At 34.4% G+C, this 15,304-nt stretch overlaps 1 protein-coding gene across 12 annotated transcripts in view; it reads left to right on the top strand.

Annotated features, from left to right (window-relative positions):
• LOC113393181 (polypyrimidine tract-binding protein 2) overlaps nt 1–15,304 on the top strand; it is a 459,009-nt gene that overhangs the window by 246,526 nt on the left and 197,179 nt on the right. For 3 of the 12 annotated variants that reach the window (XM_026629928.2, XM_026629926.2, XM_026629930.2), the window contains exon 1: nt 12,257–12,774. The exons of the other annotated variants lie outside the window; for them this stretch is intronic. In XM_026629928.2, the coding sequence (XP_026485713.1) occupies nt 12,772–12,774 (3 nt within the window). In that variant the 5' untranslated portion in view covers nt 12,257–12,771. Of the gene's footprint in view, nt 1–12,256; nt 12,775–15,304 lie in introns of those variants that run through there. 12 annotated transcript variants of the gene reach the window in all.

Raw genomic sequence — 15,304 nt, 5'->3', positions numbered from 1 at the left:
ACCAACCTTAGGAACTAAGATGTTATATCCCTTGTGCCTGTAGTCACATTGTCTGACTCACTCTTCAAACCGGAACACGACAATACTAAGCAATGTTGTCTGAACGGTAGAATATATTATCATAACAGTAATATTAATGCATTCGCAAATAATAACTAGCATCATATTAAACGTCAGCATTTAAAACAATTTATGAGAATAAATAACGTTCGGACGGACTAGTTCATATTTTTACGTTATCAAACATACCTTTTTAACTTTGTCGAAATTAATCGCTCCATAAAACTAATAGGAGTATTAAAACCGATTTAAACGTTGATTACATAAATTGGAAATCTCCGCCATAATTAATTTTAACAATAAAAGCAGAATTACTTCTGGTCTCATTTTGTTTGAAATATAAAGACCCTCGAGTACAAAATGCACAACAGTAATTTAACAAGTAAATGTATGTACAGTTCCTTAAATTTTATTCAGTAAGTATTCCATACAATTATATATATAGAACCTTTTCAGTGAAATAGTTGGCAATTTTTGTGATTGCAACTGCTTTCAATCCTTGTTATTCTTATACTTAACATTGTTAATATTTTGTTGGCTTAAGTTATTTTTGTAACTAATGCGAATTGTGTTGACAACACAAAAGTTAACAATATTGTTGAAACGCATAATAAATGAGATGTGAGATGGCTCAATGGTTCGAAGGCGTACATCTTAACCGATTTCCGGGTTAATTTGTAATATTAATTATAATTAATCTCATGCGTTATCTCGGCGTTGAAGGAAAACATCGCGAAGAAACCTACGCGTATCTAATTTCAATGAAATTCACTCACATGTGAATCCAGCAACCCGCATTGGAGAAGCGTAGTGGAATAAGCTCCAATCCTTCACGTAAAAAGGGGGGGGGAGGCCTTATCAGCAGTAGGACATTTACTCGCTGTTACTTTACTTTTAATAATAAACAGTTTTTCAGTCTTAATTATTGCTTGAAATTTCAGTCATCTTCTTGATACAGTTAACAAAAAAAATTGTTAATTATAACTTGTGTTATGGAAAATCAGAAGTAACGACGGTACCATAAACACCCAGACCCAAGACAACATAGAAAACTAATGAACTTTATGTACATCGACTCGGCCGAGAATCGAACCCGGGACCTCGGAGTGGCGTACCCATGACAACCGGTGTACACACTACTCGACCACGGAGGTAGTCGGTCGTTATATTACTTCCTTTGGTTGTCAATTTATACTTAACATTTGAATTTTACTATGATGAAGATCACGGATCAAAAAAGGCTGCATAGAGCACCTTCCAGTCACGTAGAAAATGAAAGCGCATGATACATTCAATCAAATAGGGCGATTCATTTCTTCACAGAAATATTTGTTAATATATCACACTGCCAAACAACATAGCTATAATATTTATTTTATTGTTGTGTTACGATTTCAATGGTGAGTGAGTCAGTATAATTACAGGGACACAACGTCTCAGACGCTAAGGTTTGCTTAGAAATTAATAGAAAATATATCAATATAATTGTATTCGAGTTTTATAAGCCTACTTGAATACGGAATAATTTCATTTGACTAACTTCTAAATAGATATAATGCTTAGTACCTATATAAATCCTTCCATTTGTACAAATATGGAAACCATTAAAATTATGTATAACAAAGTTCCTAGTTATAAAAACAGTTTATATTATATAATGACAACCTTTTTAGCGAAAGAACGGTATGGAAACAAAGTCGTCATCAGTCAGTTAAATTACAACGTATATAATTTAACATTGAACGCGTGATAGAATTTACTATTTAAATTTTAAAACTAATTCTATTTTCAACCAGACATTAACTTTCAACCCTTCGTGTTAATCTGAATATACCATTCTGTTTGTGAACGTAAATTTGTGCAAAAACACGGTATGCGGTGAGCCAGTGGCTCTGTTTCAACGGCAACGTCCAAAAGACAGTGCTTTAATATTTAATAACACCTATAATATATTCTGTTTTTAATTTTGCAATTACGGTAGGACCTTTGGGTACCCCGTGTGTTTTAATGAAAGCCTTGAATTCAATTTTATATATTTTATTTATGTTATGTAACTCTTGAATATTGCTGAAGTTATTATAATAAGGCTATAATAATAATAATTGTTATTTTAAATACTCTAGTATCAGTACATTGTGTTTAAGATTATATTTGAAATCCAGTCGCAAATGTCAACTCAACGCATGGTGTCGAAATTGGTTTCTTTCATATCTAGATACTGACATTAATATTGTAGAGCTAAATTTAATTGCACTTAATTAAAACTTATGCGCAGTTGTTAATTAACGTAAAAATGTAAAGTAACAGCTGGGCTGGGCTAAGTCTTCCCTCACTTTGCTAAGAAGGTTTGAGCTTACTCCACATTGCTCCAGTGCCTTTTGGGAGATACACACAAGTAGAATTTTACTAACTAAAAAAACTGTGAAAAAAACCACGTGTTAAACAAGGTCCACACGCCAAGATCTTACATTTCTTAAGGGCAGGAAGCATAGCAGTACGTTTTTGGTATCAAAGTGCACTTTCAAAGCGCTTATCTCTTTGCCACATTACAACGACGGTCTTACCGACCGTTAGACCAAGTTTGTTTCGAGCGATCATATTTCCTACACATCGTCTTCTTAAGAAACTAACTGTTCTTGACAATTTACGCTTAATAAAACATATTTAATATCAGTAATAGAATAAAATTATTTGCTTTTATCTCTATGGTCGTTCAACTTTGTTCGTTTCATTTAAACGGCACGTTGGTATTGACTGATTTAGGTCATTAAGTCCTAGGTTTGAATCCCGAAACTGTACGGGGTGCACTTGGTAATGTTAGACTCCCGTGCTACGGAAAGCTCGTAAGACCGTACATCCTGCGCTCAATCTCCCGTCGATATTCTATCGCCGTTCAATTTGATTACGAAATTGTATCTGAGTTTACGCAAACACTCGTGTACTGTGATATTATATCAATATGTTAGCTAGTGGTCGAAATTCGGGCAGGAAGACTACCTTATTCATCTAATTAGTGCTTTTGTGTGAATCTAACCTATTAATATTACAGTAATGTAATCTGCACAATGCAATCAGAGAATATTAATTAAGCCTAATTAATGTTAGCTATGGAAATGTTTTTATGTAATAACAACATTGCAATAAAGTTTCAATATACTCTGTATATAATATAAAGACAATAATAAAAGTCTCATATATTATGTATCCGATGTATGTGTATGGATACTAATGTTTTAAAGAGGTAAAATTTGTTTGTTTGTATGTAAGGAATCTTCGGAACTAATGATCCTTTGTCAATGTTTTTTCCCTTGTACAATGCTAGATTATTCCTGAGTTATATGGTATAAATTATATAAATATCTATGTTAATATCATTTTCGAAGCAAAGCCAAGCGACAAAGGGGCGATTCGTTAGTTTTTTGTAATAAAAATTCACTGTAGTAAAAATTAATCATTATGATGGATTACAAAAACTTTTTAATTTATCGATGTTAAACGCTTAGTTCCTTAAAAGGGTTTTGACATGCTTAATTTAATTTTGTTAATTTGACGTCTCCTCATCCCATTTAAATAATATCTATAGTAATATTACAAATACGAAAATAATTTTGTCGGTTACTCTTTCATGGTCAAGCGTCTTAATTGAATTTCATGAAATTCTAATTCCAATACTAGATGAAGCAAGCTTTGAATTCACCCTGTGACATCTGTCGACCTAGTCCTAAAACGAGAGCAAAGCCGCAGGCGACAACTATAATAATTCTCAGATTAGAGTATAGGTTTTCGGTCGTTACTTTATCATCAAAACACCAGTCATTTATTGAAAACACTTATATTTCGATCAATATCCAAAAGGTCTTAAGACCGATTTATATATTATTTAGATACATTTTGTACTCAAAGGTTATATTAAGTTTATCTAATAAGAAATTCAATCGTCCTTACGATGTAATGCTATGCACTTTGTAACATACATTGTAATTTTCTTAACAGAGAGAACTATGTAAATTGGTTTTTATTAATTCAGAACTTTGGATACGGACCAGCGCTGCGGCGTCGTGACACCTGCATTTGTTAAACTTCCATCTATGACGTTCATTTGAGTCAAGATTACTACATAAGCTATGTTAGGTACTGAAATAGTTAATATACTATTAACTAATATTTAATAGTTACTTGAGCTTTGTGGAAACCCGCCTTTACTCACAACAAATTCAGCCGAAAAAAACAGCAATACTTTGTATTGTTGTGTTCCAGCTTGTAGGGTGAATGTGCCAGTGGACAAGGGGCATAATATCATAGCACCCAAGTCTGTTGGCGCATTGTATGAATGAGTGATTAATATTTCGTGCATTAGCATTTTCCATGGGCAATAGTGACTACTTATGATCAGGTGGTCCCTTTGCCCGACCGCCGATATACGCCTTAAAAAAAATTAAAAACTCATATTGGTAACTCTACAATTAGTGAGATATGAACTCATGACTATAATACACATCTTGGGAATTGATATTGATTGCTCTATCACATTGAAAATTGAAAACAATTTTTTATTATAATTAGACAAAAATAATTCGCTCAGTTTTTATCGTCGGTTCTTCTCAGATCAGGAGTATTTTCTTTTTCGAAACGGTGATAGTACGTTGACTATCAATAAGTATAATATTCATACAACTACATTGAATAAATGAATTTGAATTTTTGAATCTTGAATTGATATCATATCCATTTGAATGTTAATGTGAGGATCCTAAACATTGGAGCATTCAATTTATCATATTCATTTCGCGAGATGAAATTTATATTTATTTAACTTTGCTATTTTATATATGATTTAAAAGGGTTTTTGATGAGGTGTATAATTAAATATAAGTTTATTTAAGGCGGTATCAGCACATGCGACCTCTGGAATATCTCAATTAGAGCGCATATTATCAGTTTTCCTAAAACAATTGGTTAAATAAATATCCAACACGATGATATAATTTTCAATGAATATTCTTATTCTAAAGCAATAAAAAATGAGTTCTAAGCTGATCGAAGTGTTGAATCTGATGATTTTTGTAATAGTTTGCTATCAATCATACAATGTTTCTTCATTCGTTCAATTTCGGGCAGACGCGATCCGGATTCACTAAGAACATTTCACCGAATGTGATGAAAATAAAATATCGTGGAGATAGATCAATTGTTGTTGTTAAGTAATTTGTTGATATTTATCCAATGTATGTAAATTCTATAGTATGTGAATAACATACTTATGTAATTTAATTGATGGTAAATAATATCTACGACTTTAATGCTGATTGTTCTTGGTCGAATATAAAGACCAGTCAGACCGATGACCAGTCAGACCAGACAGAGTCGATGTAAAAAAGTTGATTAGTTTTCTATGTCTTGGGTCTGGGTGTTTGTGGTACCGTCGTTACTTCTGATTTTCCATAACACAAGTGCTTTAGCTACTCATATTGGGATCAGAGTAATGTATATGATGTTCTCGAATATTTATAAAAAAATAATACAAAAAGATTATTATCATTATTAACCTCGACTTAAATTAGTGTTAATATTCATGTATCATTAATGATAAAAAAAACACAACATAAGGAATAATCGTTCGTCACAGTGTATAGAATTTGGTCAAATCAAGAAATTAATGGACTCCACGAAGTAAACTCGGACTGTCTTACACTTCCCCACACCCTTTAAACCTTTTTTGTTTCCGATCAATATAAACCGGGTATATTTAGGGTAGCATCTTCTATGTGAGCACGTCCCATCCTGAATCACCTTCTCATGAGTCGATTTAAATCGATCAACTGCAAATCTAAACAATTCAATTCAATTATTATGATTTGAAATTGTTTTTTTGTTATTATCATTCAAAAGTTCCTTTATTTTTTGTTGATCGATATATGTCGATAACTAGACCGCACAAATCAGATGTTATTGAGGTCAAGCGCAAGGCCAACTTATATAAAACAAAAATAAAACTAGTAGGTACAAAACAAAATGTACCTAAGTAAAATAATCAATTTATAGACCATCAAATAAAATGAAAACTGTACTTATCAATAAATAATACTTTTTTATTTTTTAACACTTGAATATGTTGCTCGTGTGTTTGAAGCCTAATCAGAAATTACCGAGGAAGTGCATCACAGTAATAATAAGTTGATATTCGATGTAAAAAGTGCATTACAATCACAAACTCTATATGCGGCTGGCGGCGAAGCGTAAATGCCATGGTCACCCATCGTAACAGCGTGATACGTGCGATTTTTTTCTTCAATTTATGCCTTATTGAAACAATTTATACGATTTTGTTCTCGGATCGCACGGGCGATTTACTTGTCACGGGCTATGGGGAGCCTGTTTACTGTTTTCATTTCTTCGTCCGTTATTTTGAATTTTTCCAATGCAGAGCGTCGGTTATTGCTGATCTATGTAAACTAACGTTTGTTGTTTTGTATTTATGTTTATTTTAAACTTTACGTGATATTTATACTGTGCAGTATATTCAGCATATTATTTAACATATATACATATATAAAACGAAAGAATGTTAAGCTTATGTTATCACATATTTTTTAAATTACATAATTCAACTGCGTCAAAAATTAGTACAAGCAAAAGGACCCCATTTCTCGCAACCTAATGTTAAGGTCAAATTACGTAACGGCCGCCGTAGACGGCTTGGCGGCGCGCGCGCAGGTCATCGACCGGGGCCCGCGCGGGCGCGCCACTAACTTTAAATTGTGGAATTTGTACATACCACTGCCTACTTGCTTAATCTATTCCTACTCACACCTCTATGCAACATTTATGTTTACTAGGCTACGTTTAACTTTAGATATACAGAGTAGTATTTGAAATTGAGTTTTATTCCCATGAAATAAAATTGAAAATCGATTGTAATATGTTTGATGCTGCGATACATCTTATAATGTTTTTATAGTATTATCGCTTTAGCAAAAGTATTCTTGCTAAATCATAGGCATCATGTTGAATACGTCACACTAAGAGTTAAATAATTCTTATTACGTACTTATTTACGAAATTTAAATATGAAATTCTGTCATTAGTGAATCCACCAACTTAGATTATATATATATAATCTAAGGCTTTTAACACGCCTTATATGATAGTATGTATACAATTTCATTAACCGAGTCATGACGTAAAGGACTGAGCCCGTGAGAAGTGTAACACTAATCTCGTAAAGGAAACTGTAGATAAGACAAGGGAATCAACTCTGAACACGTGTCAGTTTACCGCACCCTGTAATTACCTTACCTTGTACATTGATGACAAGAATTAATTAGCACTATCGAAAACAGACGCCTCACTCGTATCGTTGACACCCAGCACTTATGCATGAATCACTCTAATCATTGAGAAACATAAATGTATATATAAATATAAATATTGGACAACATCACATACATTACTCTGATCCCAATGTAAGTAGCTGAAGCACTTGTGTTATGGAAAATCAGAAGTAACGACGGTACCACAAACACTCAGACCCGAGACAACATAGAAAACTAATGAGCTTTTTCTACATCGACTCGGCCGGGAATCGAACCCGGGACCTCGGAGTGGCGTACCCATGAAAACCGGTGTACATACCACTCGACCACGGAGGTCGTCATACATACTTGCATTTATATTGATATTCGCGTATATATGATTCGGAGTGTAACGCTGTTTAGTTATTTTTAACTTCGTATATTTAAAAATCCACAGATCATGTTCAAACAGCATCGATAAACAAGGCATAATACTCATTACAAGATTATATTGAAGATAACAAACGATTTAGACTTGGATTTCTAGACTGGATATATAAAAGTTTAATGGTAATTTACTGAATTACTCTGTAATTAAAATGGTGGAAAACAGAAACTTATTTTCTCGCCGGATTTTCACGGTAGAATCTGCTTCCGAATCGGTGGTAGCTTTACATCAGATTCGACACTAACACGATGATTCAAAAGTTCGTTACTTGTAACAATAAGCAGCGTGATGAGAGAGTTACATGATAGTTTTATTAGCTGAATCGGGAAAAACAAATGAACTGTTCACTTATAATCTTAGTAGTTTAACTGTTTCGGCTTTATTGTTAGTCACACACAACATATTTTATTCAAATAAATCTTACAAGCATTATCGTCATTTTACAAAATAAGTTAAATGTAATTTAATTTTTTATTCAATTTAAAGTATATAGATGCTCTGTCAAATTGTCATGGTTAGTGCTCACCAGCACCAACCACATCTTCCATCCCATCCCTTATTGTTTTTACAGCTTCGAACCAGCAGGGGTATTCTGTAAGAAGAAACTCGAAACTCACCGCAGAACGCGAGTGTCAAATGTCAGATAATGATATTGACCATAATAATTGTAAAATTTATAGGAAGCAAGTGTCCAAATGGCACGTCATCTTATGTAGCATCTTATCTTTTACTTGGTGGTAGGGCCGTGTGCAAGCCGTCTGGGTAGGTATTATCCATTTATCAGATATTCTACCGCCAAACAACAGTACTCAGTATTGTTGTGTTCCGGTTTGAAGGGTGAGCCATTGTAACTACAGGCACAAGGAATATAACATCTTAGTTCCCAAGGTTGGTGGCGCATTGGCGATGTAAGGAATGGTTAATATACGAAATATTACAGCGCCATTGTCTATGGGCGGTCGTTACCACTTACCATCGGGTGGCCTATATGCTCGTCCAGCAAAAAGTAGGCAGAATACAATAATACTATTCTTGTTTGGTGATAGAATTTACTTATTTAGTATTTCTGTTTGGCATCACGACGGGGTGGTACTTACCCAGAGAGGCTTGCCACATTATACATGCTATCTAGTATAACAATTCAAACTTCAATTGTATATAGAATAATATGCCTTATTTATTAATGTTTTAATTGAAATTAAATAATAATACAAAAATCTCTAAAAAACAATTACAGTTTTGTAACCAGGAGCTAATTTTTTTAGCATTTAATAGTATTTATTTACGTTTGAGATATTTTTATAATTATTTTTCAAGTGAAAATAAGTAATAAGGCGAGAAAAAATTGACGAACATTTTATGTAAAGTAAAAACTTTATATAAAATGGTCTTGAAGTAAAATGTTTTTTTATTCGTCGAAAATATTTTTATTCTGTCATCAGTCCTTATGTTGCCTGTTTACCCATTACACGAAAACACCTAGACCTAGACATTTTTTTTATTTTAATCTTATCCTGAAAACTTGTAACTTCAAAATAAATAATATTACTAGTCTATTGGCTTAATAGAGTTGCAGAACTCGAGGTTCTACATTCAAACCGCAGGTCGATACAACAAAAAGTTTTTGGGTTTATCTGTCGAAAATTATCAATTAGAAAGCACTCGAATTTTAACTTTATTTATTAAATAACCTAATAGCTGTTATTGATCTTACGATGCCGCTACACCTACGTAGTCGATCAGGTATTGTGTACGTATCACAATATAAATTATGCACCAACTTATTTCCATTTTCTATAGAAGTATGCAAGAAGTCTAAACGATCGAGTCTTATAGCGATATAAACTACCCACACTATCGAATTCCTGACGCCTTTATCGTTGTCATGTTTTATCTTAGCTATGTATCATTAAGATCTCAAACAATCCTGAGTTCGTTATGAAAAAGGCATAAACATATACAGAGACATAGAGAAATCACACGCATCGATTAATGTTTACACAGTGAGTGCTCCCCGAACTACGTATCCGTATTAACAATTTTCAACTACCATTTTTATTAATATCACTGAAACAAAAACGGTTCAACGATTCTCGGAATCTTTTTTTTTGTTTTTACATTCTGATAAAATATTTAATCAATTAAACGTAAATGAATTATAAAAAAACGAACTATATGATGTGTAGTCTGTTATATACGCTTCGAGCGATGAAAATTGTTATAGTTCTACTGATTAATTGAAAAATTTGTTTAATTACAAATATCTTATATATCGGGAATGCCTATTGTGAATATTTTTAGAGGGTTATTTAATTTAAAATCAACGCAGCGTTAACGCTGTTGTGCTTTATGCGGAACAAAGAAAATGTATACGAATACAACTCGCAAATATCGAACGTATGGAGTACTTGTTGTCGACCGGGGCTTCGCTCTTGTTTGGGTTGGCTCATCAAATTCGGTTCATTGGCCTGGAAGATAATGATACAAATAATAATATATAATCATGATTTTTTCTAAAAAAGTGCCCAAAAATTAATTAAAATTAGAATTAATATCAAAATGTCAACTACGCTGGACATATTATTGTGCACAAGCGTGTACCTGACACGACCAGAAAGAGTGAAAACAATAATAACTTTTGTATCGGCCCGATGGGGGGTCGAACACAGAACCACAGTACACACATAACACCTTGGTTTCCTAGGCTCAATTATTTATTTACTTGAATCGAGCGAATCCGTAACGGTTCGCGCTATGAGATAATAAAAAAATAAAGAAAAAAACAGACATCAAAAGTCACTTCGCAAATCAGAATATCCTGAAAATATTAACACGTAACGTGAAAAGAAAAACGTTTGAATAGTTAACGCCTGTCTTAATGTTAATTCAATACTTTCCTCGCATCCCCTTTGATTTACTTCAACAAAAGATCATGTTATTCTATGTACACGGAGATAACACGCACTGTTCCCAATTATTTATACATTTGATATTTCTTCTGTTGTTTTACATGTGATCTATTCTTAGTTAACATGTGAGTAATGATATTACGTAATCTGCGTCTTTTCAACTGAACGTTCTTATACGACAAAACATACGAACTTGTATTGCAGACGCTACGTTTAAATATTCAAATATCAACAAGAGATAAAAATGTATGTAGGCGATTTTACCTTTTCCTGGCGATAGGCACATGTGCTACCTAGTGTGTGTACCCATTATTCTACGGCGGACGTCAATATTTTATAATCTGTTTTGGTTTAATGGGTTAGAAGATAATCACAGGTGTATTTTTTAATTTATTTATTTTACGCTCTTCACGCGTAACAAAATACAATTATATTTATTTGACATTTAATCTAATATTTCAGACTTCATCCTATTGATGTTTCGAGGATTATTTTGTAGTTTAAAATTTCCTCCTAAACCTATATAACAAAGTGAATAATTTTTTTTTTGTAAAAAGACATTGAATTATATGTAAAATTTATAGTTCAAACTTATCCCGTCAATACTTTCAGTGTGTTATAATTTCATCATCATGATCAGCCCACATTCGTCCACTGCTGGACATAGGACTCTCCAAATGTACGCTACTGTGTTATAATTTAATTGAATAATATAAATTATGAATATTCATTATTAATTTTAAAATTCCAATAGAGAGGTTATAAATATGTTTTTAAAAGAGCTCAAGTACAGTACAAAGGAAACAGTAATAAAATAACATGTACCATTCATTAATTTGAAGCTGTGGCGAGGCGAAAAACTGTACCTTGTGTTTTTACTGTAAAAGTAAATAGTGCACGACGGTAAAAGGCGCTTAATGCCCTTAAGCGTATACAATGAGCTTATGCCGGATGCCTCTTGTCATGTCCTCTAACGAGTCCGATTTTCAGGATCAATACAATTTTATGCCCGTGATAAGGCCCTTAAAATAAACCTTTGCTGACTTTTCGTAAAGACACATAAAATATTTATATCATTAATTCATTATTTGTATTTCTCGTTTCGACTTTGGTACCGTCGTTATGATGAATTGGTTTTATTGACATATGTAACTATGTGCAGCGTTTAGTTAAAGAAATCTTCAAAATATATGTTTGTTTTACAATGTAATTTAACTATTTTTACGAGATTGTAAATCCTCATATATTTTTTTATAAGCAAAGTTAAATAGTTTATATTAACAATACAAAATTAGAGGCGTCCATTCAATTAAGTATTGAAGTTTGACTCATGAAAAGTTATGGTTGTCACCGACGGCTCGGAGATACGGCGGTTCGGCCGCGGTCATGCACCGACGGCGTTGCAGAGTAGCAAAGCCCGAGGCACGAGGCGCGAGATGCAGAGCGGTCGGAGGCTGAGCGAGCGCGGCGCAAGCGCCCAGGTGAGTCAGGTAGGCCCGCCCCTACGCCCTCCGCGCGCCTCGCGCACCTGCCTCGCCGCTCAGTCCACCGCCACACGCCGGCCTGGCGACTTGTGCTCCGTGCACGCCGCCACTTTCTCCACACTCTCGCGAGCCCTGCGCGTTGTTTCTCGCTTCTCCCGATCGCTCAGTTTCCCGCTCCCGACTGCGACCCGGCCCTTTCCGTATCCGATTCGACTTGCCGCGAAACTTTGTACGAGTTCCCGCGCCGTTAGTATTGTAGAATTTGTCCATTTCGGGCATTCGAGGAAACGTTCAGATACGGTATTGAGGAGTCGGCGGCGCGTTCAGCCGTCGAAAGCTCGGGGGTCGGCCGTGGATGCGGTCGTGAGAGACGTTGGAGAGGCCTCGAGGAGGCCGTCGGCACGCTGTTCCCGCCGCAGCTTGGGTGCGTGTCCTACGCGACGCCGTGCGCCTGCTGCCCGCCGCTGATCCTGCAGCACCCACTTCCGTTGCCACTACCTCTCCCGTTACCCCTAGCTTTTCCGCTTCAAACCCTTGACCCTCAAGTCGGTAAACACCAACGTCTGCTGCTCTCTAACATGGTAAGTCAGTTCAATGTTTCCCGCCTATCGGAATGTACTCGACCTCATATACGATAAGTTTCCGCGCGTAGAGAGCACGACGCCTGCAAAGTTATGAACATGCGAATCTGATAACAACATTCGCGGTTCCGCGACTAATTTATCGCGGTGTTATCAATGTTTTCGTAAAGAGAATCCTGTTCTATTGTCACGAATCGGACGAAATAAACGTACATTAAGTGACTATTGGTAGAAAATAAGTTGAATTTGGTAATATTCCAGAATTATCAGTGATAAGTTTAAACTTCGCACGTGTGAGTTAAGATTATTACAGATTTAGTCACGTCCTCAACTTCGAGTATCCCGTAAGATGATCAGAATTAATAACTAAGTTTTCAATCCGAAACTTTGATGAAATAAATCTATTATTTATTTTAAGTCGATCAAAACATTCGGATTTAGCACAATTGACATCATTACATGACATCTCATTAAAGTTAAAAATGACAAATATTTTTAATAATAATAAACGTTTTTTTTATTTCAAATAAAAAGTTAGACATCTTAATCTAAATATATGTATATCATTACTTATTTTAAAACCCTTGCTTCCATAAGAATATCGTCAATAAAAACTTCTTAAAACAATTTCAAATGCAATTCGCGAAGTTAAGGAAGCGTAGATCGAACAAAGCGGTCGAAGTCGATAACTAAATCAAGTTTTGTTTATAATTCAAAAGAGATTCTTATCTTATTTCCAATGTGCCAGCGACTGGTCGCACCCCGGCCATGAAAGTAAACGGTGATGATAGAACTTTGACTCAAAATGGAAGTCGCATCAAACTTTTCTCATTAAGACCTTCCATCAAAGGTAGTGTTTTTACGTTATTTTAATACCAGCTTATTACACACAAATCTTATTTACTTTTCTGAACTCGCCAACCGATGTTTTATTATACGCAATGTTTCTTACGATTTAATATTACACTAAAAAAAAAATTACATTCGCTCTCAAACTAATTTGACCGTTTGCAAATGCAATTTAAATTCACATACTTAATACGAAAGATGGTTTGAATCATGAAAGGGAATCGGACGTTACCACCTAATTAATATTCGTTTTAAAATCATTAGTATTTACATCGCGTTCGCTCAAAATATTATAAATACGCGACAAAATAACGGTCGCTAAACATCGTAGACACATTACCATGCAAAACTTTTCTTGTTGTTACTCGTAACTTGCTTTATAACGGCGAACACGAGATACAATGCGGCGTGTAAACAATTAATGAGCTTTATATGCGCTTTGGAATGTACTATTTGTATAATGTTACACGATGATTATGCTAAGGATGACGTCATTGTTATAAAAAATATCATGTTCAAATTTATTTTATTTCATTTATTGTATTTATTGCACACAACTTACAAATAATATAAAATATTGATGATTCAAAGGCAATTTTAATGTTATTGGTATTCTATCTATCAAACTGTTTTGGAAGGATGAGCGCGTTTGAGTAATTATACACAAATACCATACACAATAAAGTGGCCCAGTAAACAGACTATATACTAATATGAAATAAAATACAATACTACACACAAGTGTAGTAGGAATTCATAAATTGCATAGAGTTAATTCTAACTAAATCATTACACTTCATCACACCGAAGCATTACATTATTTTTTTGTCAAAGTAAAACAACCACCGGTTCGGAAATTAATATAACCCGCTCCTGAGAAGATCTGGTAAAATAAACTCAGCAGGACTTTTAGTATACGATGATCGTTTACAAATAGACGCATTAGCCTTGAGATCGTTTAAATTCCAATGTGGTTTTAATCTAACTTACTAAACTTACTACAAAAGCGTGTCTTTAAAGTTGTCCGTAACACCAAATAAAGGCGACTCGGTCGTAATATTTAATTAAAGCTTGAAATTTACGTTCGTACCGATTTTTTCGTATCTTTTTTTTTTTGTAATAGAAATCATTGCATGTAGCGTGGCTCACGCTCGTCGTTATATCAGTTTCACCGCAATTTCGCTCGAAAGCCACGACTCGACGCGACCGCGCGAAACGGTATTCACAACACAAGTATGCGCTTAATTGCATTCAGAAATCTAACAAGTGTATTAATTTTGTTCCATCAATCAATTTTGTTACAAAAACAGAGATTGGACCGCGCGATATGTTGTACAAGAACTAGGTTCATTTAGTTTCAACGCAGCCGGTGATCATCGCGATTTAATCGATCTTTACGATAGTCACAAACTTCGGATGAACTAAACCCATTTTTGTAACAGCTCTGCGACGCTTATCAAAACAATACGATGACTTCGTAGTATGAAACGTTGAAAGAATGTATAAACTATACACAAACATCGTCGTTGTATTCGTATATACATGTCATTAAGTGAGGGCTTTATCATCATATCATTGCGGACTCCTAGAGGCCCCCAAGCGTCACTCAAGACTTATTATTCAATTTCAAATATAAGCGATGGCGGATTCTTATACAATAGTCACGGTCCAAAATTTAAAT

The sequence above is a fragment of the Vanessa tameamea genome, chromosome 6, assembly GCF_037043105.1.
Source record: "Vanessa tameamea isolate UH-Manoa-2023 chromosome 6, ilVanTame1 primary haplotype, whole genome shotgun sequence".
Classification (NCBI taxonomy): Eukaryota; Metazoa; Arthropoda; class Insecta; order Lepidoptera; family Nymphalidae; genus Vanessa; species Vanessa tameamea.
Note: the sequence above shows the minus strand (reverse complement) of the source record. Positions and strands in the feature narration are given on the sequence as shown.